General features: G+C 44.9%; 1 protein-coding gene across 1 annotated transcript in view; it reads left to right on the top strand.

The window, feature by feature from the left end:
• Positions 1–7,404: 7,404 nt before the first annotated feature.
• Positions 7,405–24,101, top strand: part of tagapb (T cell activation RhoGTPase activating protein b) — a gene marked incomplete at its 5' end in the record, with an annotated part of 75,865 nt that continues 59,168 nt past the window's right edge. Inside the window, one exon of the mRNA XM_084314448.1 lies at positions 7,405–7,449. Within this exon, the coding sequence (XP_084170574.1) occupies positions 7,405–7,449 (45 nt within the window). The remainder of the gene's footprint in view (positions 7,450–24,101) is intronic.

Raw genomic sequence — 24,101 nt, 5'->3', positions numbered from 1 at the left:
ATAAGTCTGACATCCAGATGTATGCAGATGATACGGTCATTTATGTCCATGCAGAAACCAAGCTGCAAACAAGTTAACAGCGGTGTTGACATCGGTCACTGAATGGTTGACTAACTCATGTCTGCATTTAAACACAAAAAAGACTGTTTGCATGTTTTTTACAAAGAAGCTGATGAATACTGTCTCACCTGATGTCTATGTCAGAGGAGAAAGGTTGACAGTTGTATCCGAATATAGATACCTTGGGATAAAAATGGACTCCAATCTTACATTTAAAAAACAAATCAAATCGGTAGTAAACAATGCAAAGTTTCACTTATCAAACTTCCGTCACATCAGAAACTCTCTGTCAACAAAAGCAGCAGCACTGTATTTTAATGCCATTATTATGTCACACTTAACATACTGTCTGACTAGCTGGACACAAGCCTCCTGTACAACATTACGATCTGTACAGGTAGTTTACCATCAGGCTGTGAAAGTTCTGGACAGGAAAACAAACAGCCACCACCATTGTTATAGCATAGCAAACCAGAACCTACTGAGCTGGGACAATCTTGTCAAATTCAAAGATGCCTGCCTTACCTATAAAATCCTACATGGCTTGGCTCCTCCCCCCCTCTGTACTTTCATAAAACAGAAAGCATCTGCTGATAGATATACCAGGTCTGTAGTCAGAGGGGACTGTGTAGTCCCAAACAGGAGGTCTGCTTTTAGTCAGACAGCCTTTTCCGTGAGAGCAGCCCACACCTGGAACAGTCTGCCAACACGGCTCAGGGAGTATCAAAGTTACATCTCATTTAAAACTAACTTAAAATCATGGTTGAGAGATGGTCAAGTGTGCGACCATTTTAACTGAGGGGTTGTATTTTAATGTATTTATTTGTATGTATTTTAGTGTATTGTAACCTATACTGATTCCTACTGTGTTTTAATTATTGTACTATGTTTTAATTATTGTTGTGCTCATGTCACCTGCCCCAGAGACTACAGTTGAAAATTAGCCAACTTTGCTAAACTGGCATATTTACAGTCAAATGTTCCTTAATATGCACTGTCTCTGTATTTTAAACCAATAAATACAAATACAAATACAGTAGTCTGACCAGTTTGTTTTGTGATGTTTGTAATCTTGTTTTTAGTGCCTTTGAGGTGCTTTGGTACCATGACAATATTGCCACCCACTGTAACAGAGAAGCCGTTTGTCTTGCTGAGTTTGTTATTTGATCCAAAGAGAATGGACTCTGTTTTACCCAGGTGTAATGATAGTTTGTTATCTGCGAGCCAGGTGCAGATTCTGCCGAGTTCCGAGCTGAGGGCTTTTTCAACCTGCAACTTGTTCTAGTCAGAGACCAGCAGGGCTGGGTCATCTGCGAACAGGAACAAGTTGCAGTCACAAGCTGACGACATTCTATTTGCATAAATTAGGAACAGTAACGGTCCTAGTATGCTTCCTTGTGGAACACCACAGCTCACTGGGAGAGGGGGGGGGGGGGGGGTTAGTGTACCGTTTACCTCCACCATCTGTTCTCTCCCCTCCAGGTAGGATTGCATCCAGCTCACTGATACACTATCAAAACCTATTGCTTTTAGCTTGTCAATCAAAACCGGCAAGGCTCTTAATACAGTCGCCTATGTGTTTTCAATGCATTTTTTTTATTGCTAATTGTTTGTTCAGCATGTGCATATCACAGTTAATAGGGGCTGTAATGGGATGTGAAAGTTACAAAGGGTTACTTTCCAATTATGAAGCTCTGTTGTTTATAAAAAAATCTTGTTCTATGCATATGAATTCACAATACAAAAAAAATAAATAAAAGCTCATTCAAGCTCAAAGCAAATCGACTTAATTCTGGAGTCTGTTCTCCTTAACATGTCACCCTTCTCATAAATCCTGATTGCCTCTCATGAAATGATGGGATGATTGGATGTACAGTACAGTTTGGACGTTAGGGAGATGAAGAAATCAGCCTGGCGATTACTCCATCATGTAACGACCTAGGGTTAAGTGACTGCAGGACGGGATAATACTGCTGTCAACTTGACACGTCTTTCCACCCTGAGACCCAGATAAAAATGCTTTACTTTCCCAGACAAACATTTATTTTCCGATTCAAAGAGGCTTTTTCACAATAGAGAAGATGGTTTAGTCGTCTCTCAACCAGGCTGTGAGAAATTGGACAGGTTAATTTAAAGCACTTGACTGTGGAGCCGAACCATATATATTCACTGGGTGTCTGTCACAGATAAATGCTGCTAATTATCTGCATGCAAGAATTCCGTTGACTCGAGCCTCCCAGCTATACTGTACAGGTATTTTGGCAACAAGGAGGATGTTAAAAATCTGGGGCATTGAATGAGTGTAGATTTTGTGTGGAAGAGACGGAGGATCTATCACACCTTTTTTGATACTGTCCTTGCGTAGTCTGTTTTTGGAATGGTGTGCAAAACTGGTTATCGAATTGCAATATCAGTTGTTATATTGATATACAGACGGTATTGTTGGGTGATTTAAGGGAATATAACCGTACTTTTGTAAATATGATTATTCTTTTGGGGGAAAAGGTAAATTTTTTAAGCACAATTTATTCATGAATTGCAGTTGGAGATATTCAAAAGGCAGGTAAGGCATCACAGCCTAATAGAGGGGCTATTGGTACGAGTTAATGACAGTCTAGAGGTGTTTAGGGATAGAGGGAGTACACTTAGGGAGGCTGAAGAGTTGGAATAAATATACAAGATACTTCTTAGTGGAGGATTAAGGGAGGCTGCCTTGGGGTTGTGCTTTTGGGTTTTTTGCTGCATTGTGGTTTGTTCTGCCGTCGCCGTTTGCACACCGGGAATGCATGCACGGCTGTCTGCTGCTCATGCGGGGCATGGTCAACATGGTTAGTGTCTGGGTGGTTTGTTGTTGATGGGTAAAGTTCTACTTTACTGATCCTCAACTTTTTAATTACATTTTTATTTTCTTATTTATATCTTCTTTAAGTTATTTATGTAAGCCTGGGGGGGTATTCAGGATGGCGTGGAATTGGGGAGCAGGGGTGACTCTATCGGTCAGAGTCCTGCCACCTTCAGAAATGTTCTGATGACTCTGCGATAGTGGGATTAGGGATGTATTAAGGACGGTGATGAGGAGGAATACCGGGCGTTGGGTTTACGTGACATTAATGGTAATTAAGTGGAACGGTAAAGGCTGCCAATACGCAGAATCAAGTCAGAGTCCAGTCAGAGTCCAGTCAGAGTCAAGTCAAGTCAATTTTATTTATATAGCACATTTCTAGGCAGCGGCAGCTGGCACCAAAGTGCTTCACAGGCAGGTTAATAAAAGACAAAAATATTACTGATGCAAGATATAAAATAAAAAAACACAGTAAAACAATGAATGTAATAAAAACAGGTAGGACACAGTAAAGCAAAGAAGATAAAAAGGGGCCAGGGGTCTAGTGGTGGTTAAGTGGGGGGGGGGGGGCCAGGGAGAACAGGTAGGTTTTTAAAAGTGATTTAAAAACCTGCAAGGTCTGGGCGGCCCGTATTTTGAGGGGGAGGCTGTTCACAGTCTAGGCGCTGCGGCGGAGAAGGCTCTATCTCCCCTAGTCTTGAGCCTAGTTCTAGGCACCACCAATAGCAGCTGGTCGGCTGATCTAAGGGATCTGTGGGGGGTGTGGCGGTGCAGGAGCTCGGATAAATAGGGAGGCGCCGTGCCATTGAGTGATTTAAAAACATTTAGGGCTAATTTAAAATCTATCCTGAAACGAACAGGCAGCCAGTGGAGCGAGGCCAGAATGCGCTTGTTAACTCTGTTCTTTATTTCTGTTTGATGCGCGACCACCCACAGGCGCACTGGTTTGGTATCTAGCACAAGCAGCTTGAAGATGAGATGGAACCCTCCTGCGTAGTTCTGATTTGTAAAACAAAATTATATAATAAAAAATAAACTGTATTGCATGTTCCACTGTACTTATCCTGAATTTGAAAAACGTTTATTTAATTTAAAAAAAAAATCTAACCCAGGCCCTCTCTAAACAACCTGTTAACCCGTAATTGGGGCGGACCCTGCTTTTCTTTATCATAAATCGATCAATAGAGACCGTATTAGATCCCCAATTATCATATCACGGGGTATCATTGGAAAGCCACACTCATTGGCTATAACATTTTCGAGATCGCCAAATGATTGACGGAGCTAGAGCCCCCGGAGGTTGGGGGTGGTAATGTGTACTTTGGCGCACGCCTCACATAACGGCATGTAACTCGAGAACCGGTGAATTGGATTTTGTCACCTGAAAGGGCAATTGACAGGCAACAAATAGGGCTATAATTCTATCTATATATTGTATTAAAAGAAATGCACACCGAGCCGCTAGAGGTCAGCAAAGTGGCGCGTCGCGAATCGTCCTCATGAGGGCCCACATGTGGGCCCTTGGATGTTAGATGTTTTTTATTATTATTATTTTTTCCCAAGAGTAAAGATGCCTATTTTATTCTATTTTATATTGTATTTTGCACAATCAATGCGGGCAAGACCACCCGCATTTCACTGTATGCCCTGGTATGTATGTGACAAATAAACCTCTTGATTCTTCTTGATTCTTGACACACACGCACGCATGCACGCATGCACGCACACACACACACACACACACACACACACACACACACACACACACACACACACACATTGTATTGTGCAGTGGTTGGTTGTCTGGGGGAGTGGTGCTTTAGTAGTCTAGTTCAGGGGTTCCGAAACTTTTCAGGCCGGGACCCAGAAAATAAGGCGTCGTATTAAGTTAGTTCAAGTTAGTTATTCATTTATATGTGCTATTTATGAGAGGGCTAACTTGTTGCAAAATAATAATGATAATAATAATAGCCTCATTAAAATACTATTGTTGCTTCGGTTGTTTTCAGCGTTTTATGTGCATAATCTGTTATTTAGTTTGAAATGTTCGTTGAAATAAGTAGATTTTTCGTTTTTGTTTATTTATTAAGTTAATATAAAACCATATAGTCACATTTTAGAATACAATAGAATAGCATTTTAGAATACAACTAGAAACACTGTCCTGGCCTGCTTCTAAGTTCAGTGGCCTGACAATTTTTTTTTCTTTTTTTTTTAATCATCTCGTGGCCCTCCCGTGGCTGCTCGCGGGGCCCACCTTTGGGTCGCGACCCCGACTTTGGGAACCACTGGTCTAGTTGGCTAGATAGAGTGGGGGGTGGAGAGGTTTTGGGGGAAAAGAGAGGAACTGAGAGAGTGTCTTTTCTTGTTTTGAGGCACTACTCTCAACCCATGTTGTAGTTGTAAACGCAGGGAATAAACCTGAGAGAAACCTAAGACAACGATCACCTCCTCGTCCTTCCAGCAACATAAACTAGCGATCGCAAAAGCCAAGGGGACACTATGTCCTACTGAGGAAATTGTTGCAAACCGTACACACCGTATACAACATTATAAAGAGTTTCACAGGCCTTGTACTGTGCATATAGATTTACTCAGTTACATGTGTACATATGATACTCATTACAATGTTTGCTACACTATACGGTTTGAAACCATGGGGCCACAGTGACTCGGGAGGTAGAGCCTCCCACCTGATACTGACTATCAGTACTGACTATCTTGTTTTTTTTGCACTAGAGACTGGACTCTCACATCACTGGACTATCTTGTGTTTGTACTTTTTATATTATTATATTGTATTTGTATCTATACTTTAAGTGTATCTATAGTGTATATATACTGTAGATACTGGACTGTATAGACTGTGAAGCTATGCATCCCCCACCCTGTATCCCCCCCCCCCCCCCCCATGCTGCTTTGACACCCGAATTTCCCCAAGGGGATCAATAAAGGATCATCTTATCTTATCTTAATTGTAAGGTTCCTCCTGGCAGTGTCAAAGTGAAATGTTTAGCAATCCCTAATTGCTCCCGATGAGCAGGTCGGCACCTTGCATGGTCGCATCCGCCGTCGGTGTGTGTGAGAAAGAGTTTGCCCCAGACTGCCTACTGGCTCTACTCGGCTGCTCAGCTAACACTGTTGAATTACCTTATAATGAGCAGGAGGCCCTGATGTTTGGTATGGCTGTGGCCAAAAGAGTTATCTTAAAAGAATGGAAAGATACATTGTCTCCATGCTTTAAAAGATGGCTCACTGAGATGGTCTCCTCTCTGCAGCTGGAAAGCATCCGTCATAGTAGGTCCGAGACCTTGAACAGATTTAACATGATATGGGGTCCATTTTTGGAATGCTTAGCTAGAACATAAGTGTTTCTCAATGTCCTCCCTTGTATTTTTTGTAAAGAAAAAATATATATATGTCAGTAATTCAGCCGCTTTTGTCATTAGTGTACATACAGTATGACATGGTGTATGTTTGTTCATTGATGTGACAGTGCCTGGCAACATACTGTTTGTGTTTTATTTAATCTTTTATTTTGTGTGTGTTTGTGATCTGTCTTGATGTGTATTTGTGAAACTATAAAAACTGAAAATAAAATATATTAAAAAGAAGAATTTTAGATAGGACACAGAGGTTAGAAATAGGCCGATAATTGTTCATCTCTGAGGGAAGACCTGCTTTTAACAGAGGAGAGACAAAAGCTTGTTTCCAGATATCAGTGGGTGTATCTAGTGTGTGTGTATATTGTGTGTGTGTATGTACAGTATGCGTGTGTGTGTGTATCTAGTGTGTCTGTGTATAGTGTGTGTGTGTATGTGTATCTATTGTGTCCGTGTGTATCTAGTGTGTGCGCACACTGTCTGGCATCTTGTGTGTGTATGAAGGGGGAGGAAATATAACGTGAGTCACTTGTGTCCTCGTTGGCCTTTAGCTACAGCTGTCACGACATCTCACCCCCTTGTCCGCCTGGAAAATGGGGGGGGGGGGGGGGGGGGGGGGGGGGGGGTGAGACGGGCGCTCCTGTTGGGCCACTCGTTGATCTCAATTGTGGGAGGAAGCAGTCCCGATTGGACCAGGGGACGGGGTGCAGGGGTGGGGGATGGAGAGAAGGGTGGTGGTGGTGGTTTATGGGGGGGGGGGGGTCAGACGGGAACAGGATTGCAGGGCAAGTGAGGGCCAGCAGCCCCAGGTCAAGCAGAACCCCCTGTCCTCTCTTTTGTCTGCCAGGCCTCCATTGTTTCTAAGCCTCATTAGCGGCCGCTGAAGAGGCCAGTCCCCCCGGGGCCAGGCTCCCCATTCTGCCTCCGCTCTCTCAGCTCGCTCACAACAGCCCTGGTGGCGCAACTCAAACCGCTGCGCCTCCGTCTGCTGCTCCAGAACCCACGTACACACGCGCGCCCCACAGGCTTCTTGTATGCGGTTAGGATCAGGGAAGACAGCGGGACTCGAGAGACATGGGGACACCGGGACAAGAGAGCTGGCGTCACGGGGTGCCAGTGATGAGGAGAGGAAGCTACGACGACACGGCTGTGTCCCTGCGTCCGGTGAGTAATGATCAGGTCGTTCATTAACAATAGGGGGTTGTATTGCTAACGACCACCAAGAGGGAGTCTGAGTGAGACCCTGTGCTACACATGCTGCACTGAGGCTTAACCGGGCTTTATCCACTGTGTCATATGGCTTCTGTTTCCATAGTTCACTCCGAGCACACACACACACAAACACACACAACACACAAACACACTTGAATACTAAAGATAGGCTTGGAAGTCTTGAATGAACCCTGCCCAATGTGTGTGAGCAGCTTGACCTGGTGACTCCTCTCTTCATCCTCCCAGTGTTGAGCCATGAGGTGAAACACTCTAGACTATAAGATGAGCCAACTGGAGGGAACACCTAACAATATCATAAATGTATGATTAAATAAAATTTACAGCATTTCATTTTCTTTATTAACCATTATTTAACCATGGTATGTCAACAGACATACAGACATACATAACAGATTTATTAAACATAATTTGCAATGGTGGCCTGGTAAGAGGCAGAATGTGTCTTGGGGAAAGGGGGTAGGGTGTAGGGTGTGGTAGGGTGTAGGGGGGAAATAGATTATCCAGAGCAACTGAAACAGTAGAATCATCATCATCATCATCATCATCATCATCATCATCATCATCAACATATCGAGTGGCCAAATTGAGGAGTGCAGAGGTTAAATTACAGTACCAGGTACGGTAATCAGCAGGGGTGTAAAAAAGTACCCAGAAATTATACTTAAGTGAAAGTATGGGTACCGTCTCAAAATCGTACTCAAGTAAAAGTCAGAGTATCTGGCTAGAAACACACTTGAGTAAAAGTAAAAAAGTTTCTACTTAAATGTACTTAATGTACTATTCTTCTGATAGCAGGTGTTTAATCAAAGATCCCCGCTTTCTAGTTTTGCACAAGGACCAATCAGCATGGGTATGAGGGGGTTAATTTTTCATTGATGGGGATTTGATTGGCTGTCTTTAAAAAAAAGTGCGGCCGCAGGATTAATAATAATGTTAACGTTAGTTCGGCCAGAGAAACAAATATACTAATTAAAATGGTTGGACCTGCGAGATTTGTACTTTGTAGGTCTGCATTTAAAATGTTTTTTTTCTCTGACATGTAATTGAGTAAAAGTACAAGTATACAAACCTAATAATACTTGAGTAAAGTACAAATCCCCAAAAACAGTGTTGTAACGAAGTACAATTACTCAAGTACTTTACACCCCTGGTAATCAGTATAAGTACAAGTGTTGTGGGAACAGAGGAACGGGACCCATAAAAGCAACACAACAGGTTCAAAGGGGAAAACGCCAACCGGCGTGTATTTATTTACACAAAATACATAACAAAAACAGAACAAACAAACGACGTGGTGGTGTAGTGTGTGTAAGCGGAAGTCTGGAATATGGTGTATGTAATTAATCAATGTGTCTGTATGCTTGGGACTATGTGAGTGGGTTTAACAATGTAAATGCGTAATGTAACTGGTAGGGAGACAGGAGCCCTGAGATTGGCAACAGGTGCCTTGCTGGGAACTCCTAAGGGGGGAGCTCCCAGGCTGTGGCACCTAGGCCCCGTTCCCCGTACCTGGTTCAACTAAGTCGATCAAAAGTCCTATTAGCCAGCTTAAATTAACCCGATGATTGATGTCAGGCTATCTCGGTTTCTCGAAGGCTGATTCGGTCTCAAACAATCTCGTTAATTCGAACCAGACTTCAGTAATCAGGATAATTGCGCGTGGCCGTTTTAGCTGCAAATGGGGAGGTGTCGATCCCCGAAAACCATGATTTTCTAACGGGAAGATATCGCAGACAAGTTAAATGCATATCTATAGGCAAATTTTACGTCCCTCATTACCCCAATCAATCAGACTATATTTCTTTAAATGTGCCTGCTGGCAGTAGGCTTAATGGAATGAATAATCGAATGAGATCTTGCTAGGGAAAATAATTATTTCAACTCTTTCAGAATAAGTATATAAAAACAAGCCCAAATAGTATCTAATTGATACGAATGAATAGATACTTATGAGGATATTAGTTATCATGTACTATATAAATACATGTATGTGTAGATATGGGGTTCCCAAAGTTTTCAAGCCGCGACTCTCATAATAACGGTCAGAGTGCAGTGAACCCCACTAGTATAGGAGGTGCATGGTTGAAACATGCAAACGTTCGGACACACTAATAAGCATTGGAGGCTATTAACAGTTTTACTAGGTTTCAGGTTTTAATCTGTTTCGGACATTGTCCATAAATGCATTGAATTGATTATAATATATTATATATTATACCAGTCATGTTCATCACCCTCTTTTTCATCATCAGATATCAGTGCTTGAACAGATTGATGCATTTTCTCTGATGTCCAATATTATCAGCCGATATTGGCATTACCACACACATTGACAGTGTTATCAAGAAGGCACGACAACGCCTCTAGGTGGATAAGGTGACCACTCCCTCTCAAAAAAATGGCAGCTCCCTTCCTCAGAGAAAACATTATACCATTCTGAGTCATGTTTTTGTGCTTAGTTTTACTAGAAGGGTCGCGAGCAGCCGCGGGGGGTCGAGATGATTTCCAGAATGTATTGATTTCATAGAATGTGTAGGCCTATAATTAAAAACAATTAAAATACATTAAACTAGTAAAATAAATGCTTTTGAAATGTAAAATAATAGACCTAAAATGCGGATAATAAATCATATTCAGCCTATGGATTTACTTTGTCCTCAAAACCCACCTGTTTAGGCAGGAGTATGTCTGATACATTTTTTTTAATTGATTGTGATTGTTAATGAACTGTTTTTAATTGTTGTTCGGTGACCTTGAGTGTCCTGAAAGGCGCCTTATAAATAAAATGCATTATTATTATTATTATTATTATTATTATTATTATTATTATTATTATTATTATTATTATTATTATTATTATTATTATTATTATTATTCACCTCTCAATAGATTGAATATATAATCATTCACATCTCAATAGATTGAATATATATATTAATTCATCCCTCAATAGAGTTAATATATATTCATTCATCTCTCAATAGATTGATTGAAATTCAAGGGTGGAGACAATACATGATAACACGATGACACACTGCAACACATTTGAATACAAATTAGGGTGGTGGTGGTGTGTGTCAAGTCAAGTCAAGTCAAATGTATCTGTATAGCCCAACATCACAACAAGTTGCCTCGGCGGGCTTCACAGACCAACAAGTAACATCACAATAAAAAACACCATAAAATCCACAATGTTATAACACCCCCAGACTTTCCCAAATGAAGATAAGGAACAACTCCCTGAAGGGAAAGAAAAGGGAGAAACCTCAGATTCGCAATTCAAATCAGTGATATGGTGTTGCACTGTTGCTATGGATGATAGAAGGATGGATAATAGAACAAACTAAATATTGGTATGTATATGTTTCATTTGTCTTAAATTCTAAAGTTAATTCATTAAAGTTAAAATAATAATATAAATAAGAACAATAAAGCACAGGAATACAAGCGCTGGTATGATCACACTGTAGCACTCAACACTTTGATGAACATTGTTACTCGGCTGATAGAGTTGTGCCCTTCCTGATGACTTGTCGTACAGAACTTGTAAGTCGCTTTTGTGTACTAAATGTAAATGATCAAATATGATGATGGTCCAAAGTCACTATCCCCAGGGGGTAGGAGAACCTCTCAGATCCAGTTGAAGTACGGTTTGACGCTGTAGGCCAAACTGAGGACGGCAGAGAGCAGATCCACCACCCCAGTGGTGCTCAGATCTAGTTTGAGGTAGAACAGCCTCTGCAATCAACACTGTAGGCCACATCAAGGACGGCACAGGGTACATCACACCACCTTGACAAGCCCACCAGAGGCAGGACCAGGGCTGGCTGTATATAGGCTGTGCACAGTACCTGTACAGTGGGGGAAATAAGTATTGAACACATCAACATTTTGTTCAGTAAATGTGTAACTGAGGGGTACAATTCCCTGACTGTATTGATAAGTATGGTATCATTAAACCACTACCGCTTTATGTACTTTAACTACTGGCCACACAGTACATGATATAGATATGATGAACACTTTCCCACCTGATGAAACCAAGTCCACACAAATGTATCCGTCGAATCTTTAATATATAGCAAAGGGTATATACAACGTTCACGTAATGACATTTATGATTTGAATGCACTTGTAAGGCAAATGAGTATTCGTAGGCAAATCAACATTGAATGTCCAATCTCTGGTTACGCAGGAAGCAAGTATACAACCTGGTTCTTTAGGGAACTATAGCGATGGTACTTAATGATTATAGCTGGATATACTAAAGGGGGGTCCCGCTGGTTGTAAGTCAGTAGGGGGGGGGGGGGGGGTTAGGAGAGCCGCTGGCGATATCCCATCTGGCCAACGATTTCTTGGGAGAATTCAGAGTGCTGAACACGGTGCCCACAGAACCTTGGTCCACAGATGAATACAGTTGGGCCCTCTTGTAGACGGTAGCTGCCGGTCCACAACGAAGAGACGTGAGGCGACCTCACTCGGGTTAGAGCGCCGTCTCACCTGGACTCCTCTCGGGGGTAGTTCCAACACTTACCAGTGTTGGCTGTTATCCATGGCATAATCAAAGCACCCAAAGCAAGTAGATAATCCAAGCCGTGTAGGGCTCGCCGTCGTCCGGGTAAGGTAATCCAATGTGCAGGTCCACTCCTCCTTGCCCAGAACTCCTCGGATGAAAGCACCACACGTGGTCTGCCCAGCCTGGTTAAGACTCTAGATAACGCGAGGAAAACAATGGGGGTACTGCTCACTTTATAACTCTAACCGAACGATGCACCATACATAATAGACTATTATTAACTTAATAGAAATACGTCCCACTCGACGATATAGTGCCAAACTATGACAATTCAACTATTAATCCACACGATGTCTCAATGCCATTCTGAGGCCAAGTTGACCATACTGCACCACACGTGTATCGTGGGTGAGGCTTAACGTCTTGCCACTAGGTTGGAGGGTAAAGAACTAAGGGCTAAGGGAAGTTCTACTTTACTTGCGCCATATATATATGCGCTGTGAACAAATAGTACCATTCGTATTTCAGCAGACGTATTCCTACGCGGAACCGGGGCTAGTAACGACATGTTCGTCGGCACGATTGAACTTGAACCAAGGGGCTTGGCTGCTGGCGCCAAGTTCTTGTCCAATGAGAGAATGAAACTATTATGGGCTGTTAGTAGACCAAAGGGATATTCAGTGTATATGTACAAGGAATATACAAGGGATATCAAACGATATACAAATACTATTAAATATATATCCATAAATAAATATATATATTCGGTTTAATCTGATCCTTCACAACAGCCGCCCCCTAATTAGTCCCACCTAATTAGCTAAGCAGAGACAGATTGACCGCACTGTCTACCACTCAAGGTCCGCTGTAAGGGTCAGTCAACTCACAAAGTCATGGGGTCATGGTCGTCATCGATAGTGTCTGGGAGTCTGGGCAGTTCTATTAGCCTCGCCACGGGTCGTGTGTAAGTTCGCCCTTGGACGAGCACCTCAGCTGCTCGGACCTTGCCATCGGCACCGGTGATCACTTTGCTTACGCGGCCAGCCGGCCACATAGCTCTGGGTAGTGACTGGTCGATAATCATGACGACTGTTCCTTCTGTCAAATTGTCTCTCTCTTTTACCCACTTCTGGCGGGTCTGTAGAGACGGTAGGTAGTGGAGTAGAAAGCTGTTCCAAAACTTGTCAGCTAGTACTTGACTGTACCTCCACATTCTTCGGCCGTTCGCTTCTTCAGGCCTGTACATTGTCTGGGGTAGCGCGGGGTCCAGCCGCCCCATCAAGAGTGTGTTGGGGGTGACTGGGTCGACATCTGCTATATCACTGGAGACGTAGCCGAGGGGCTTGGAGTTCAATACTCCCTCGATCTCCGTGAGGACTGTCATTAGGACTTCTTCCGCTACAGTCTGGGCCCCAAGCACGGCGTACAGGGCTGTCTTTATAGAACGTACTTCTCGTTCCCAGGTTCCACCGAAGTGGGGTGCGTTCGGGGGATTAAACTGGAAGTCAATCTGGGATGGAGCGAGGTGGGTCTTAAGTTCTGGGCCCATAGCTTGGAAGCTCTCTCTCAGCTCTCTTTCTCCGCCTTTGAAGTTTGTCCCGTGATCAGACAACAATGTAGACGGTTTTCCTTTCCGTGATGTGAATCTTCGGAAGGCCATAAGGAATGAGTCTGTGCTCATGGTTGGAAGGAGTTCGATATGTATCGCTCTGGTGGTCATGCATTTGAATACAATACCCCACCGCTTCTCGGTTCCTCTTCCTTTCTTTATATACAACGGGCCAAAACAGTCCATGCCTGTGGAGTGGAATGGCTTGTCGCCGAGTCTGAGGCGACAGGGAGGTAGGTCAGCCATCCGGGGTATGCTGGGCTGCGCGCGCCACTTTCGGCAGTCTAGACAGGTTCGCTGGAAGCGTCGCACTGCTTCTCTCCCTTGAAGTATCCAATAGCGACGTCTGATCTCCGCGAAGACTCTCTCTGCTCCTGCGTGGTGTACATCCTCGTCGTATTTCTTTATGATCAGCTCTGTGACCTTGTGTCGGCTGTTCAAGACTATCGGGTACTTAACGTCATCCGGTAGATCGGGGGCTCTCCGCAGACGACCACCCACTCTGATGAGATTATGGGCGTCGCTCTCGGGTGCCAGGTGGAGCAATCTGCTGTCTGATGGGACGGGCTTTCCTCCCTGTAGATAGTCTAGCTCATCGGGGAACGAGTCTCTCTGGGCTCGTTGTAGTAGAAGAAGTTCTGCTTCTTCGTAGTCAGCTGCTGAAATGTCGGCAGTGGGCTGAATCTCTGGGTGGTGCCTCAGAAATGTCTTTAGTTGCGCACTCTGTAGGGTGAGGCAGTCATCTATGTTGGGGTCTGTGGAGGCGACTGTGCTCAGTCCACAGAACATAGGTTTCTTGTTCTCAGCCTCCTCTTTACTCGCCTCCCGTGGGGTGGGCGTAGGCCACTCTCCTTCCGGGAGCTTGAGGAACTCTGGTCCGTCACTGTAGATGTTGTGACGGGTGAGGTCATCTAGGGACGTTCCCCGGGTGATGACGTCAGCTGGGTTGTGTTTGGTGTCCACATACCGCCAGCTCGCTGCTTCTGTTAACTCTTGAATCTCGGTGACTCTGACTCCCACGAAGACTTTGTATCTGCATGAATCAGACTTGATCCATGTGAGTACTGTCGTGGAATCTGACCACAAGATTGTTCTGTGCACCGGAATGGTGAGTTCACGTTGGATTAACGTGGCTAGATGCGCTCCTGCTAGGGCTGCGCAGAGCTCTAGACGCGGGATAGATTGTTGCTTTCGTGGGGCTATTCTTGAGCGAGCCAGGATGAAAGCAGTGTGTATCTCTCCTCCCTTCTCTTGGGCACGCAAGTAGGCCACCGATCGATAGGCTACTTCGGAGGCGTCACTGAAGACGTGTAGATCCATCTTGCATGTCTCTGGCCTCACTGTGGGTGGGAAGTAGCTGCGGCGTATATTGATGCCTGGGAGTGAGCGGAGCTCCGTCTCCCACTCTCTCCATGTGGAGGCAAGGGGTGCGGGTATTGGGTTGTCCCAGCCCTGGTCCTTGTCCCATAGTGCTCGTACAATCATCTTTGCCCTGGTGGTGTAAGGTAGAATACATCCCAACGGGTCATATTGTCTGGCGAGTGTTCTGTACACACTCTGTCTGGTGGTCGGTATCGCCGTCGACCTTCCCTGCTCCGTGGTCAGGGGTTTGTGTCTATAGTGGAGCGAGTCTGTTTTGAAGCGCCAGACTAGTCCTAGTGTCATTTCTTGGGCTTCTCCTGGGATTGTCGCCATCCAGGTCTCGCTGCTGGCAGCCTTGTCCGCGGGGGAGAGGCTGCGCAATACGTGCGGGTCGCTGCTGGCCCACTGCCTGAGATCAAAGCCGCCTTTGATCAGGGAGGCACGTAGCTTGAGTGGGAGAGCCTCGGCTTCTTCTTGGGTCGAAACGCTTTGTAAACAGTTGTCCACGTAGAAACTGTTCTTCACACTGTGTCGGACCTCTTCATCTGCTGCTGGGTCCTCTGCGACGTGTTTCTGCAGTGCAAATGTAGCACAGCACGGGCTGCATGTGGTTCCGAAGGGGAGGACTTCCCATTGGTAGATGGCTGGGTGCTCATCTCCGATCCTCTCTCTCCATAGGAACCGCAGTAGGGGCTTATCCTCCTCCACTAGTCTCACCTGCAGGAACATCCCTTTGATATCCCCGCTGATAGCCACCTTGTCCTGGCGGAAGCGTAGTAGCACGCCTAGTAGAGAGGGGCCGAGTGTGGGGCCGGGCAAGAGCTCTTTATTCAGATTCTGGGATCCGATCTGGTAGCTGCAGTTAAACACAATGCGATCCTTGCCGTTGTGGTGGACCTTGTGGTGCGGCACGTACCATGATTCGGTCATCTGATCGGCCTCTTTAATGTCAATCTTCATTACGTGTCTCGCTGTGATTAGCTTCTCAATCTCAGCGCGGTACACACTCTCTTGAGCGGGGTCTTTGGCTAGGCGCCGCTCTGTGTTCAATAGATACCGCTCCGTAGCTTCTTTCGTGGCGTGAAAGGTGGGCATTCCCTCTCGCCTCAGGAGTGGAGTTGCATATCTCATCACTCCGCCGACTGTGACTCTCTTTGTCCCTTGCTCGAGGAGGTTTATGGCGTAAATGTCTTCTTTAGAACGAATGTCTTTCTTTTCGTTCTTAAAGGGCATTGTCTCTAGTGTCCATAGCCTCTCGACATGCTGCAGGAGAGTGGTGTCTTCTTCTGTCACTCTGGAGTGGAGGCAGCTAGTGGCTGCTGTTCGGTTGAGAGATTTAGCGAGGGGGCCTTGTAGTGTCCATCCTAGGCGGGTCTCGACTGCTGCAGGACAGCCTCTGGGTCCTGTATGGACCCGGTCTATCGGGACTATGAGGTCTGCATGGTCGGAGCCTATCAGCAGGGTCGGGGTGGCGCCGTTTATGAGCGGGATAGGTAGTTGACGCAGGTGCACATATTTATCCATCAGCTTGGCGATGGGGTAGGTGTACTGTGATAGTCCTATTTCTTGGCTGGTGAAAGCATTTGTAATCCTATACCGTCGCTCTGGCTGCCCGCTTGCTGCGATAGTGAAGGAGACATTCTCGCCTTTTATCGTCTTTAAATCTCTTCTTATTGTCCGAATCGTCATTTGGTTCTCGCTCCCCCGCAGTCCCAGCTGGGCCGCAGCGGACGCGAGCAGAAGGGTCTTCTCTGACCCGTCATCAAGGACGGCGTAAGTGTCCATCACTTTATCTTGGTAGCTCAATGTTACATGGACTGCCTTTAAGAGCACTTGGGCGCCGCTGCTGCTGGCGGGGTCAATGTACATGACACTTGCCTTGGTGCTGCTCGATGGTGCAGGTGCAGGCTTTCTTCTGTTACTGTCGTGTAGGACATCTAGGTGGGCTCCGTCACACCGACTGCACCTCTTCTTTAGGCGGCACTCGGCTGCCATGTGACTGCGCGCACATCGGTAACAGCGCCTGTTGGACTTTATCCATTTACTCACTTCTTCTGCATTCATCTTTGTGAACAGGTCACATTGTGACAGCCAGTGTTCCTTCTCGCAGTACGGGCACACGATCTTCCACTTCTCTTTTCTCGAGGGGGTACTGTGGTTCTTACTGCTCGGTACTGATTCTGATTGGTGCATGACAGTCACTGATCTTCTTCCATCGTTTATTCTCCTGGGTCCCTCTCTGGAGCTTGGTGTGCTCCGCACGAACGTATCCAGTCGTAAGCTGCTGACTTCTCTCGCCAGGAAGTCGGCTAGATCGAGGAGGGATGGTTCGGGACCGTTAGGATCACGGTGGTCTCTCTGCCGCCTAAAGCGCTCTTGTCTGGCGGGTGGCAGCTTCTCTAAAATCCTCTCGACGTTAGAGTTGGCGTATAGCTCGTGCATACCCTTTTCTCGTTGCGCTCCCAGCATCCCTACCAGGGACTGCACTTTTATAGACAGGTCGTCTAATGAGCGATTGTCTGTTGCTGGGGGTAGGCGGTCAATATGCCTTATCTCTTGGATCACGTAATCCCATATACGTCCATATCTCTGGTCCAGCGCTGCTAGAGCCGCGGTGTATGGGGTCGTAGAGGTGGCATAGGCTAGCGCTATATTGTGCGCTCGGGGTACTTTCAGGTGCTTCAGTAATATTGCATACTTGTGACGTTCATCAACGACATCCACCATCATTGTCTCTAAGCACATTCGGAGCTCCGTGTACTGTGCCCGATTCTCATGGGTGAAGTCTGGGATGGTCGGTTTGGCAATGTATGACGCCGTGGATGGCTGATACATCGGCGAGCGTTGGGGGAGAGGCCTCCTAGGCGAGTCTCCTCTTGCGCCTCTCTGTGGGCTGGTACCGGCAGGGTACCATGGCCCGCTGGTCCAGGTGCTATTCCTCGGGGCTGGTCGTGCGTCGTGCTCACCCGTGAATAGAGTCGGGGGTCTGTAGCGCAGCGCCGCGGGGGTATAGCCTGGGCTGTACTGGACCTCCTGGTCCGGTGGAGTACTGTGCTGTCGTCGGGCTTGGTTCTCCTCCTCTCCCTCTTCTTCTTCTATCAGGTCCTCTAGATCCTGTAGTCGTTTATTTAGCTTCTCCGCAGTGTATGCTGCTCCTTCCTTGTAGCTGGGTCTCGCTTGGACCGGTCGGGGAAGGGGGTCTGCGGGGGGTATAGGCTTGGTCTGTTGGTCAAGTTCAGGGTCGCTTGCTCGGTTAGGAGACGCTGCCCTTGACTGTTGTCTCGACGAGTTCCTTGAACCCCTGGCGGAGGGAGAGGGTGTTGCCTTGAGGATCAGCTGCTCCATTAGTTGCGCTTGTAGCTTGTCGCGCTCGGCTTGTAGTCTGCCGCGCTCGGTTTCGCGCTGGATGAGAGCGAGGTCGCGCTCTGCTTCTCTTTGGGCACCGGCAGCGGCACGCTGGGTGTCTGCTCGGTCTCTTGCCATATTCTCTTCCGTCTGAAGGCGTCTCATCTCCAGGCGTATGCGCTCTTCTTCGCTCCGTTGCTGTGTCTGGAGTCGATGGCGTTCACCCTGAAGTCGATCGCGTTCACCCTGGAGTCGATCGCGTTCGGTAGAGGCTGTCAGGCTGACGAGGAACGCCTGTGATAGCATCCTCTCCGCTTCGCTGGGGGAAGACGGTTGTAGAGGTGAGCCGCTCCTGGCGGTACTCGTTGGGGAGTCCTGGAGCTCTATTTCCTCGGCGCTCTCCTCCTCTTCTTCCGTGCAGAGTTCTCTCTCTGTAGGGTTGTCTTCCTCCCGGGGCTGGTCGGGGACTACTTCTCCGGTATTGGCGGGGGGTAAAGGCATGTCAGCTCCCTCCTGGTCCCCACCGTGAGCTTGGTCAGTTACATTAGAACCCACTAGGGCCTCTGTGGTCGGGGTAACCTGGTCGTTAAGGTCAGACATAATTTTACTTTCTACTTTTACCGCGTTTACCGTTTGTAGAAGGCTAGGTAGTTGACTGACAGCGTAATCCTCTAAGTACTGAGGTGTCTGTCGTCTGCGCCGCGGGCGTTCTACGTTAGGAGGACCGTTTCGTGGAGTGTTCATCATAGGCCATTTCAATATTAATAACACTATATTAATATTACACTAGTTACCCTCCGGCTCGAAGGACCAATTGTAACTGAGGGGTACAATTCCCTGACTGTATTGATAAGTATGGTATCATTAAACCACTACCGCTTTATGTACTTTAACTACTGGCCACACAGTACATGATATAGATATGATGAACACTTTCCCACCTGATGAAACCAAGTCCACACAAATGTATCCGTCGAATCTTTAATATATAGCAAAGGGTATATACAACGTTCACGTAATGACATTTATGATTTGAATGCACTTGTAAGGCAAATGAGTATTCGTAGGCAAATCAACATTGAATGTCCAATCTCTGGTTACGCAGGAAGCAAGTATACAACCTGGTTCTTTAGGGAACTATAGCGATGGTACTTAATGATTATAGCTGGATATACTAAAGGGGGGTCCCGCTGGTTGTAAGTCAGTAGGGGGGGGGGGGGTTAGGAGAGCCGCTGGCGATATCCCATCTGGCCAACGATTTCTTGGGAGAATTCAGAGTGCTGAACACGGTGCCCACAGAACCTTGGTCCACAGATGAATACAGTTGGGCCCTCTTGTAGACGGTAGCTGCCGGTCCACAACGAAGAGACGTGAGGCGACCTCACTCGGGTTAGAGCGCCGTCTCACCTGGACTCCTCTCGGGGGTAGTTCCAACACTTACCAGTGTTGGCTGTTATCCATGGCATAATCAAAGCACCCAAAGCAAGTAGATAATCCAAGCCGTGTAGGGCTCGCCGTCGTCCGGGTAAGGTAATCCAATGTGCAGGTCCACTCCTCCTTGCCCAGAACTCCTCGGATGAAAGCACCACACGTGGTCTGCCCAGCCTGGTTAAGACTCTAGATAACGCGAGGAAAACGATGGGGGTACTGCTCACTTTATAACTCTAACCGAACGATGCACCATACATAATAGACTATTATTAACTTAATAGAAATACGTCCCACTCGACGGTATAGTGCCAAACTATGACAATTCAACTATTAATCCACACGATGTCTCAATGCCATTCTGAGGCCAAGTTGACCATACTGCACCACACGTGTATCGTGGGTGAGGCTTAACGTCTTGCCACTAGGTTGGAGGGTAAAGAACTAAGGGCTAAGGGAAGTTCTACTTTACTTGCGCCATATATATATGCGCTGTGAACAAATAGTACCATTCGTATTTCGGCAGACGTATTCCTACGCGGAACCGGGGCTAGTAACGACATGTTCGTCGGCACGATTGAACTTGAACCAAGGGGCTTGGCTGCTGGCGCCAAGTTCTTGTCCAATGAGAGAATGAAACTATTATGGGCTGTTAGTAGACCAAAGGGATATTCAGTGTATATGTACAAGGAATATACAAGGGATATCAAACGATATACAAATACTATTAAATATATATCCATAAATAAATATATATATTCGGTTTAATCTGATCCTTCACAACAAAATGTATTTCCAATGAGCGTATTCAAGCTAAATTTGCACCAGACTTTGGTATTAACTCAAGAAACCCAGACAAGAAATCTAAACATTAAAGTCCATATGTAAATAAAGTTATGTGTAATAAAGTGGAATAAAACAGGAAAAAAGTATTGGACACTAAGAAAAAGCAGTAGGCTACACCACAGCAAGGAAAGGCAAGGAACTAGCTGAAAAGCAAAACTAATTAGGAGGCAACTCTACCTCCTATCTGTGCTAATAATGTGACCAAAATGTTACTTTCTGGCTGTCACACAACACCATGTGTGGAGGAGAAATGGCAGTGCACATTACCCGAATAACACTATACCAACAGTGAAGTTTGGAAGTGGAAGTATCATGGTGTGGGGCTGCTTCTCCTCTCCTGGTACTGGCAGACTTCATATCATTGAAGGAACAATGAATGGAGCCATGTACAGAGAGATTCTTGAGAGGAACCTGCTGCCATCCACCAGGATGCTGAGGATGACACGTAGGTGGACCTTCCACCAGGACAACAATCCAAAGCATACAGCAAAGGAAACTCGCAGTTGATTTCAGAGAAGGAAAATCAACTTGTTGGAATGGCCCAGTCAATCACCTGACTTAAACCCAATTGAACATTTGTGGAAGCATCTGAAGATCCAGATTCACAAGAGGCCCCACCGCAATCTTCAAGATTTAAAGACAATCTGTGTAGAGGAATGGGCCAAAATCACACCTGAATACTGCGGGTGATTAGTTACATCATACAGAAAGCGTCCTTAAAGCTGTCATTACAAACAAAGTATTGAATTAATTTCAGTTAGTGTGTTAAATACTTTTTTCCTATGTCATTCCACTTTATTACACATTACTTTATTTATGTATGGACTTTAATGTTTCGATTTTTTGTCTGGAATCCCTGAGTTAATACCAAAGTCTGGTGAAAATGTCACTTGAATGGCCACATTGGAAATATATTTACGGGACAAAATGCTGATGTGTTCAATACTTATTTCCCGCATTGTATATCATCACACAATCACTCAAGACATCCACTCACAGAGAGACGGAGACAGGGGTTAGAAGAGGGCAAAGGCTCTGTGGCCGGCAGATTTCTTTTTTACCCGAGGGATCGATAGGAGCCCCGCATTTTGTGATCGAAGAGCGCGAGAGGCGAGTATCGTGTAATGAGATAGGATAGTGTGTGATAGTCGGTGTGCGTGTGCAATGCATGTGCACGTGTGTTTATGTGTGTCTTTGCAGTAGTGGTGGTAATGGTCGGATTACACAAGTCATTCCAACGGTTGTTGTTTTGAAATGTTTTCTATGTAATAAACTGCCTCTTGGACTCTTGGAAGAAAAGCCTGTGTTGGGCAAAATGAGAAAAGAAAATCTAATATTGGCCCAAAAGGCACTCAACAGAACAATAGGGAAATTAACATCAAAATAATTAGATGACCTCTGACTTCGCACAGCCGGGGGGTCTTTTTAATGTTATCAATGACTTTTTATAAATGTCCACTGAATCGACAGTAGAAACCGCATTTCATTGATGCAGGAAGAGTCATGCAGTGGGATGTACCTTGAATTTGTTTTATAATAGTAATACAGCGGATTAGTTATTATCACACAGATGTCCATGCATATTCTTCAGTCCATGGGAAGACGGATCCATGATGCATACAGTGATGTAAGGTCTTTTGAGCATTATTACAGAAGGTAGGTCAACCCCTTTGTGGCATAATGCCAATCCATCAGTGACTGTATAATTGTGTGCCAATCTGTCTCTCGCTCTACTGTGTCCCTTAGAGGCCTTCAGTTGGCCGGTCTTCCGAAGAGAAGAGCCAAACAATTAGCAAAATATTGCTCAGTGTCAGCAATTATTGGCAGCCGGGCAATTTGAAGAAGACGCTGCTATCTGTATCCATGAGCTGTGTGTAGATTGTCAGGTTCATCATCCATGTGAGTCTGTAACTTTGGTTGCCATTGTCAATTTGGGCACGATTGTATCAGAATAATCCCACAATGTACAAGTGCACTGATAATATTTGTGTCCTCTAAACATTGTCTTTATGTGGACATAAATAAAGATTCTAAATGTGTGTGTGTGTGTGTGTGTGTGGGGGGGGGGTCAGGCGGTGCTTTGAAAAGAGATGCTTTGTGAAGTTTCCGTGTTTTTGTTTGCAGGAGCTTACTTCCAGTTGGCTCACTGTGGAAAGTGTCTGTCCCTGTTTTATAGAGTGCTTGGAAAGGGCTTGGTGTGATTATTGATTACAAGTAGGGATGTCCGATATTATCGGCCTACCGATATTATCTGCCGATATTGGCATTAAAATGTGAATAACACCATGATAATAATGACCAAACTTAAAGAACGTCCACTGATCTCGTTCAGTACCCTCTTGAGATCATGTGTACAAAAAATCTAAGGAAATTAATAAATGGAAGATGATTAACCCGAAGGTTCTGTAGATACAGTACTGAATTCTCCCATCCGGACCAATGCAATTTGAAATATTATTATAGAATATAGAATATGATGCTTATACATTACCTTATTATAGCCAATTTGCACATTTATATATATATATATATATATATATATATATATATATATATATATATATATATATACATATATTATCTTTCAAATGAGTTCAATTTGGATTTAGTATCACCAGAACAGATAATGATATCTACTGTAATTTCAGATCTAATTGTTCCTACATGCAAACAATAGGGAGGAGAAACTATAAAGTGTGTGAGTGTGTGTTTTGGTGAACATTGGACTGCAAAGCAGAAAATGCATTGCAGTTACAGACAGTAGCTAAATAGTTAGCTGCACTTCTTTCTCAAACCGAATTAATCACTCTAGTTTCCAGAGCTGATGTTATTATGTACAACAATACACACTCACACACTTTATAATGTGTTCCTCAACGTTATATAGACAGGTAATGTTTTGTAAACTAACGTTACGTTTAGAATGGAATGAATACATCAAGTATGCGTCTGCAAAGATCGTTTTCTCAAAGCTAATCCAGCCCGTTTTCATCAACTTCCTGTCTGTTAGAAATATGTTTTTATAGTGAAAATCATTACCAAAACGTCCGGAAAAACCTCACGGGAGCATTATAGACTGTCATACAAATGTACAAATGCTATAAGGTGGTAAGAAATGCACTATAAACGATACTTTGCGGCGTTGTTTCTTGCACTAGCTTCTGTTAGCCAGCATTAGCCTTAATTCGCGTGAGCAAGTAAACTAACAGTAAACGTTTTTACATGAAATACAGCCCAAAAACCCTGCTGACAAACATTTGCTTATTAAATACATTCTATAATATAATAATACAAACGTTTCATTACCTCTCTGTGACGACAAAGTTGTTTAAATAACAGGAGAAAAGTTGCTAAAAACAATGTATTTGGATGGGACCGGAAGAACCATTTTCAACCCGGAAGACCTACCGGAAATGCCTACTTCACGTTGTGCAAGTGGAGAATAGATGCCCTCTACAAAATGGCTGCAAAAAGGCT

Source organism: Notolepis coatsorum, assembly GCF_963971535.1.
Source record: "Notolepis coatsorum genome assembly, chromosome: 5".
Taxonomy (NCBI): domain Eukaryota; kingdom Metazoa; phylum Chordata; class Actinopteri; order Aulopiformes; family Paralepididae; genus Notolepis; species Notolepis coatsorum.
Note: the sequence above shows the minus strand (reverse complement) of the source record. Positions and strands in the feature narration are given on the sequence as shown.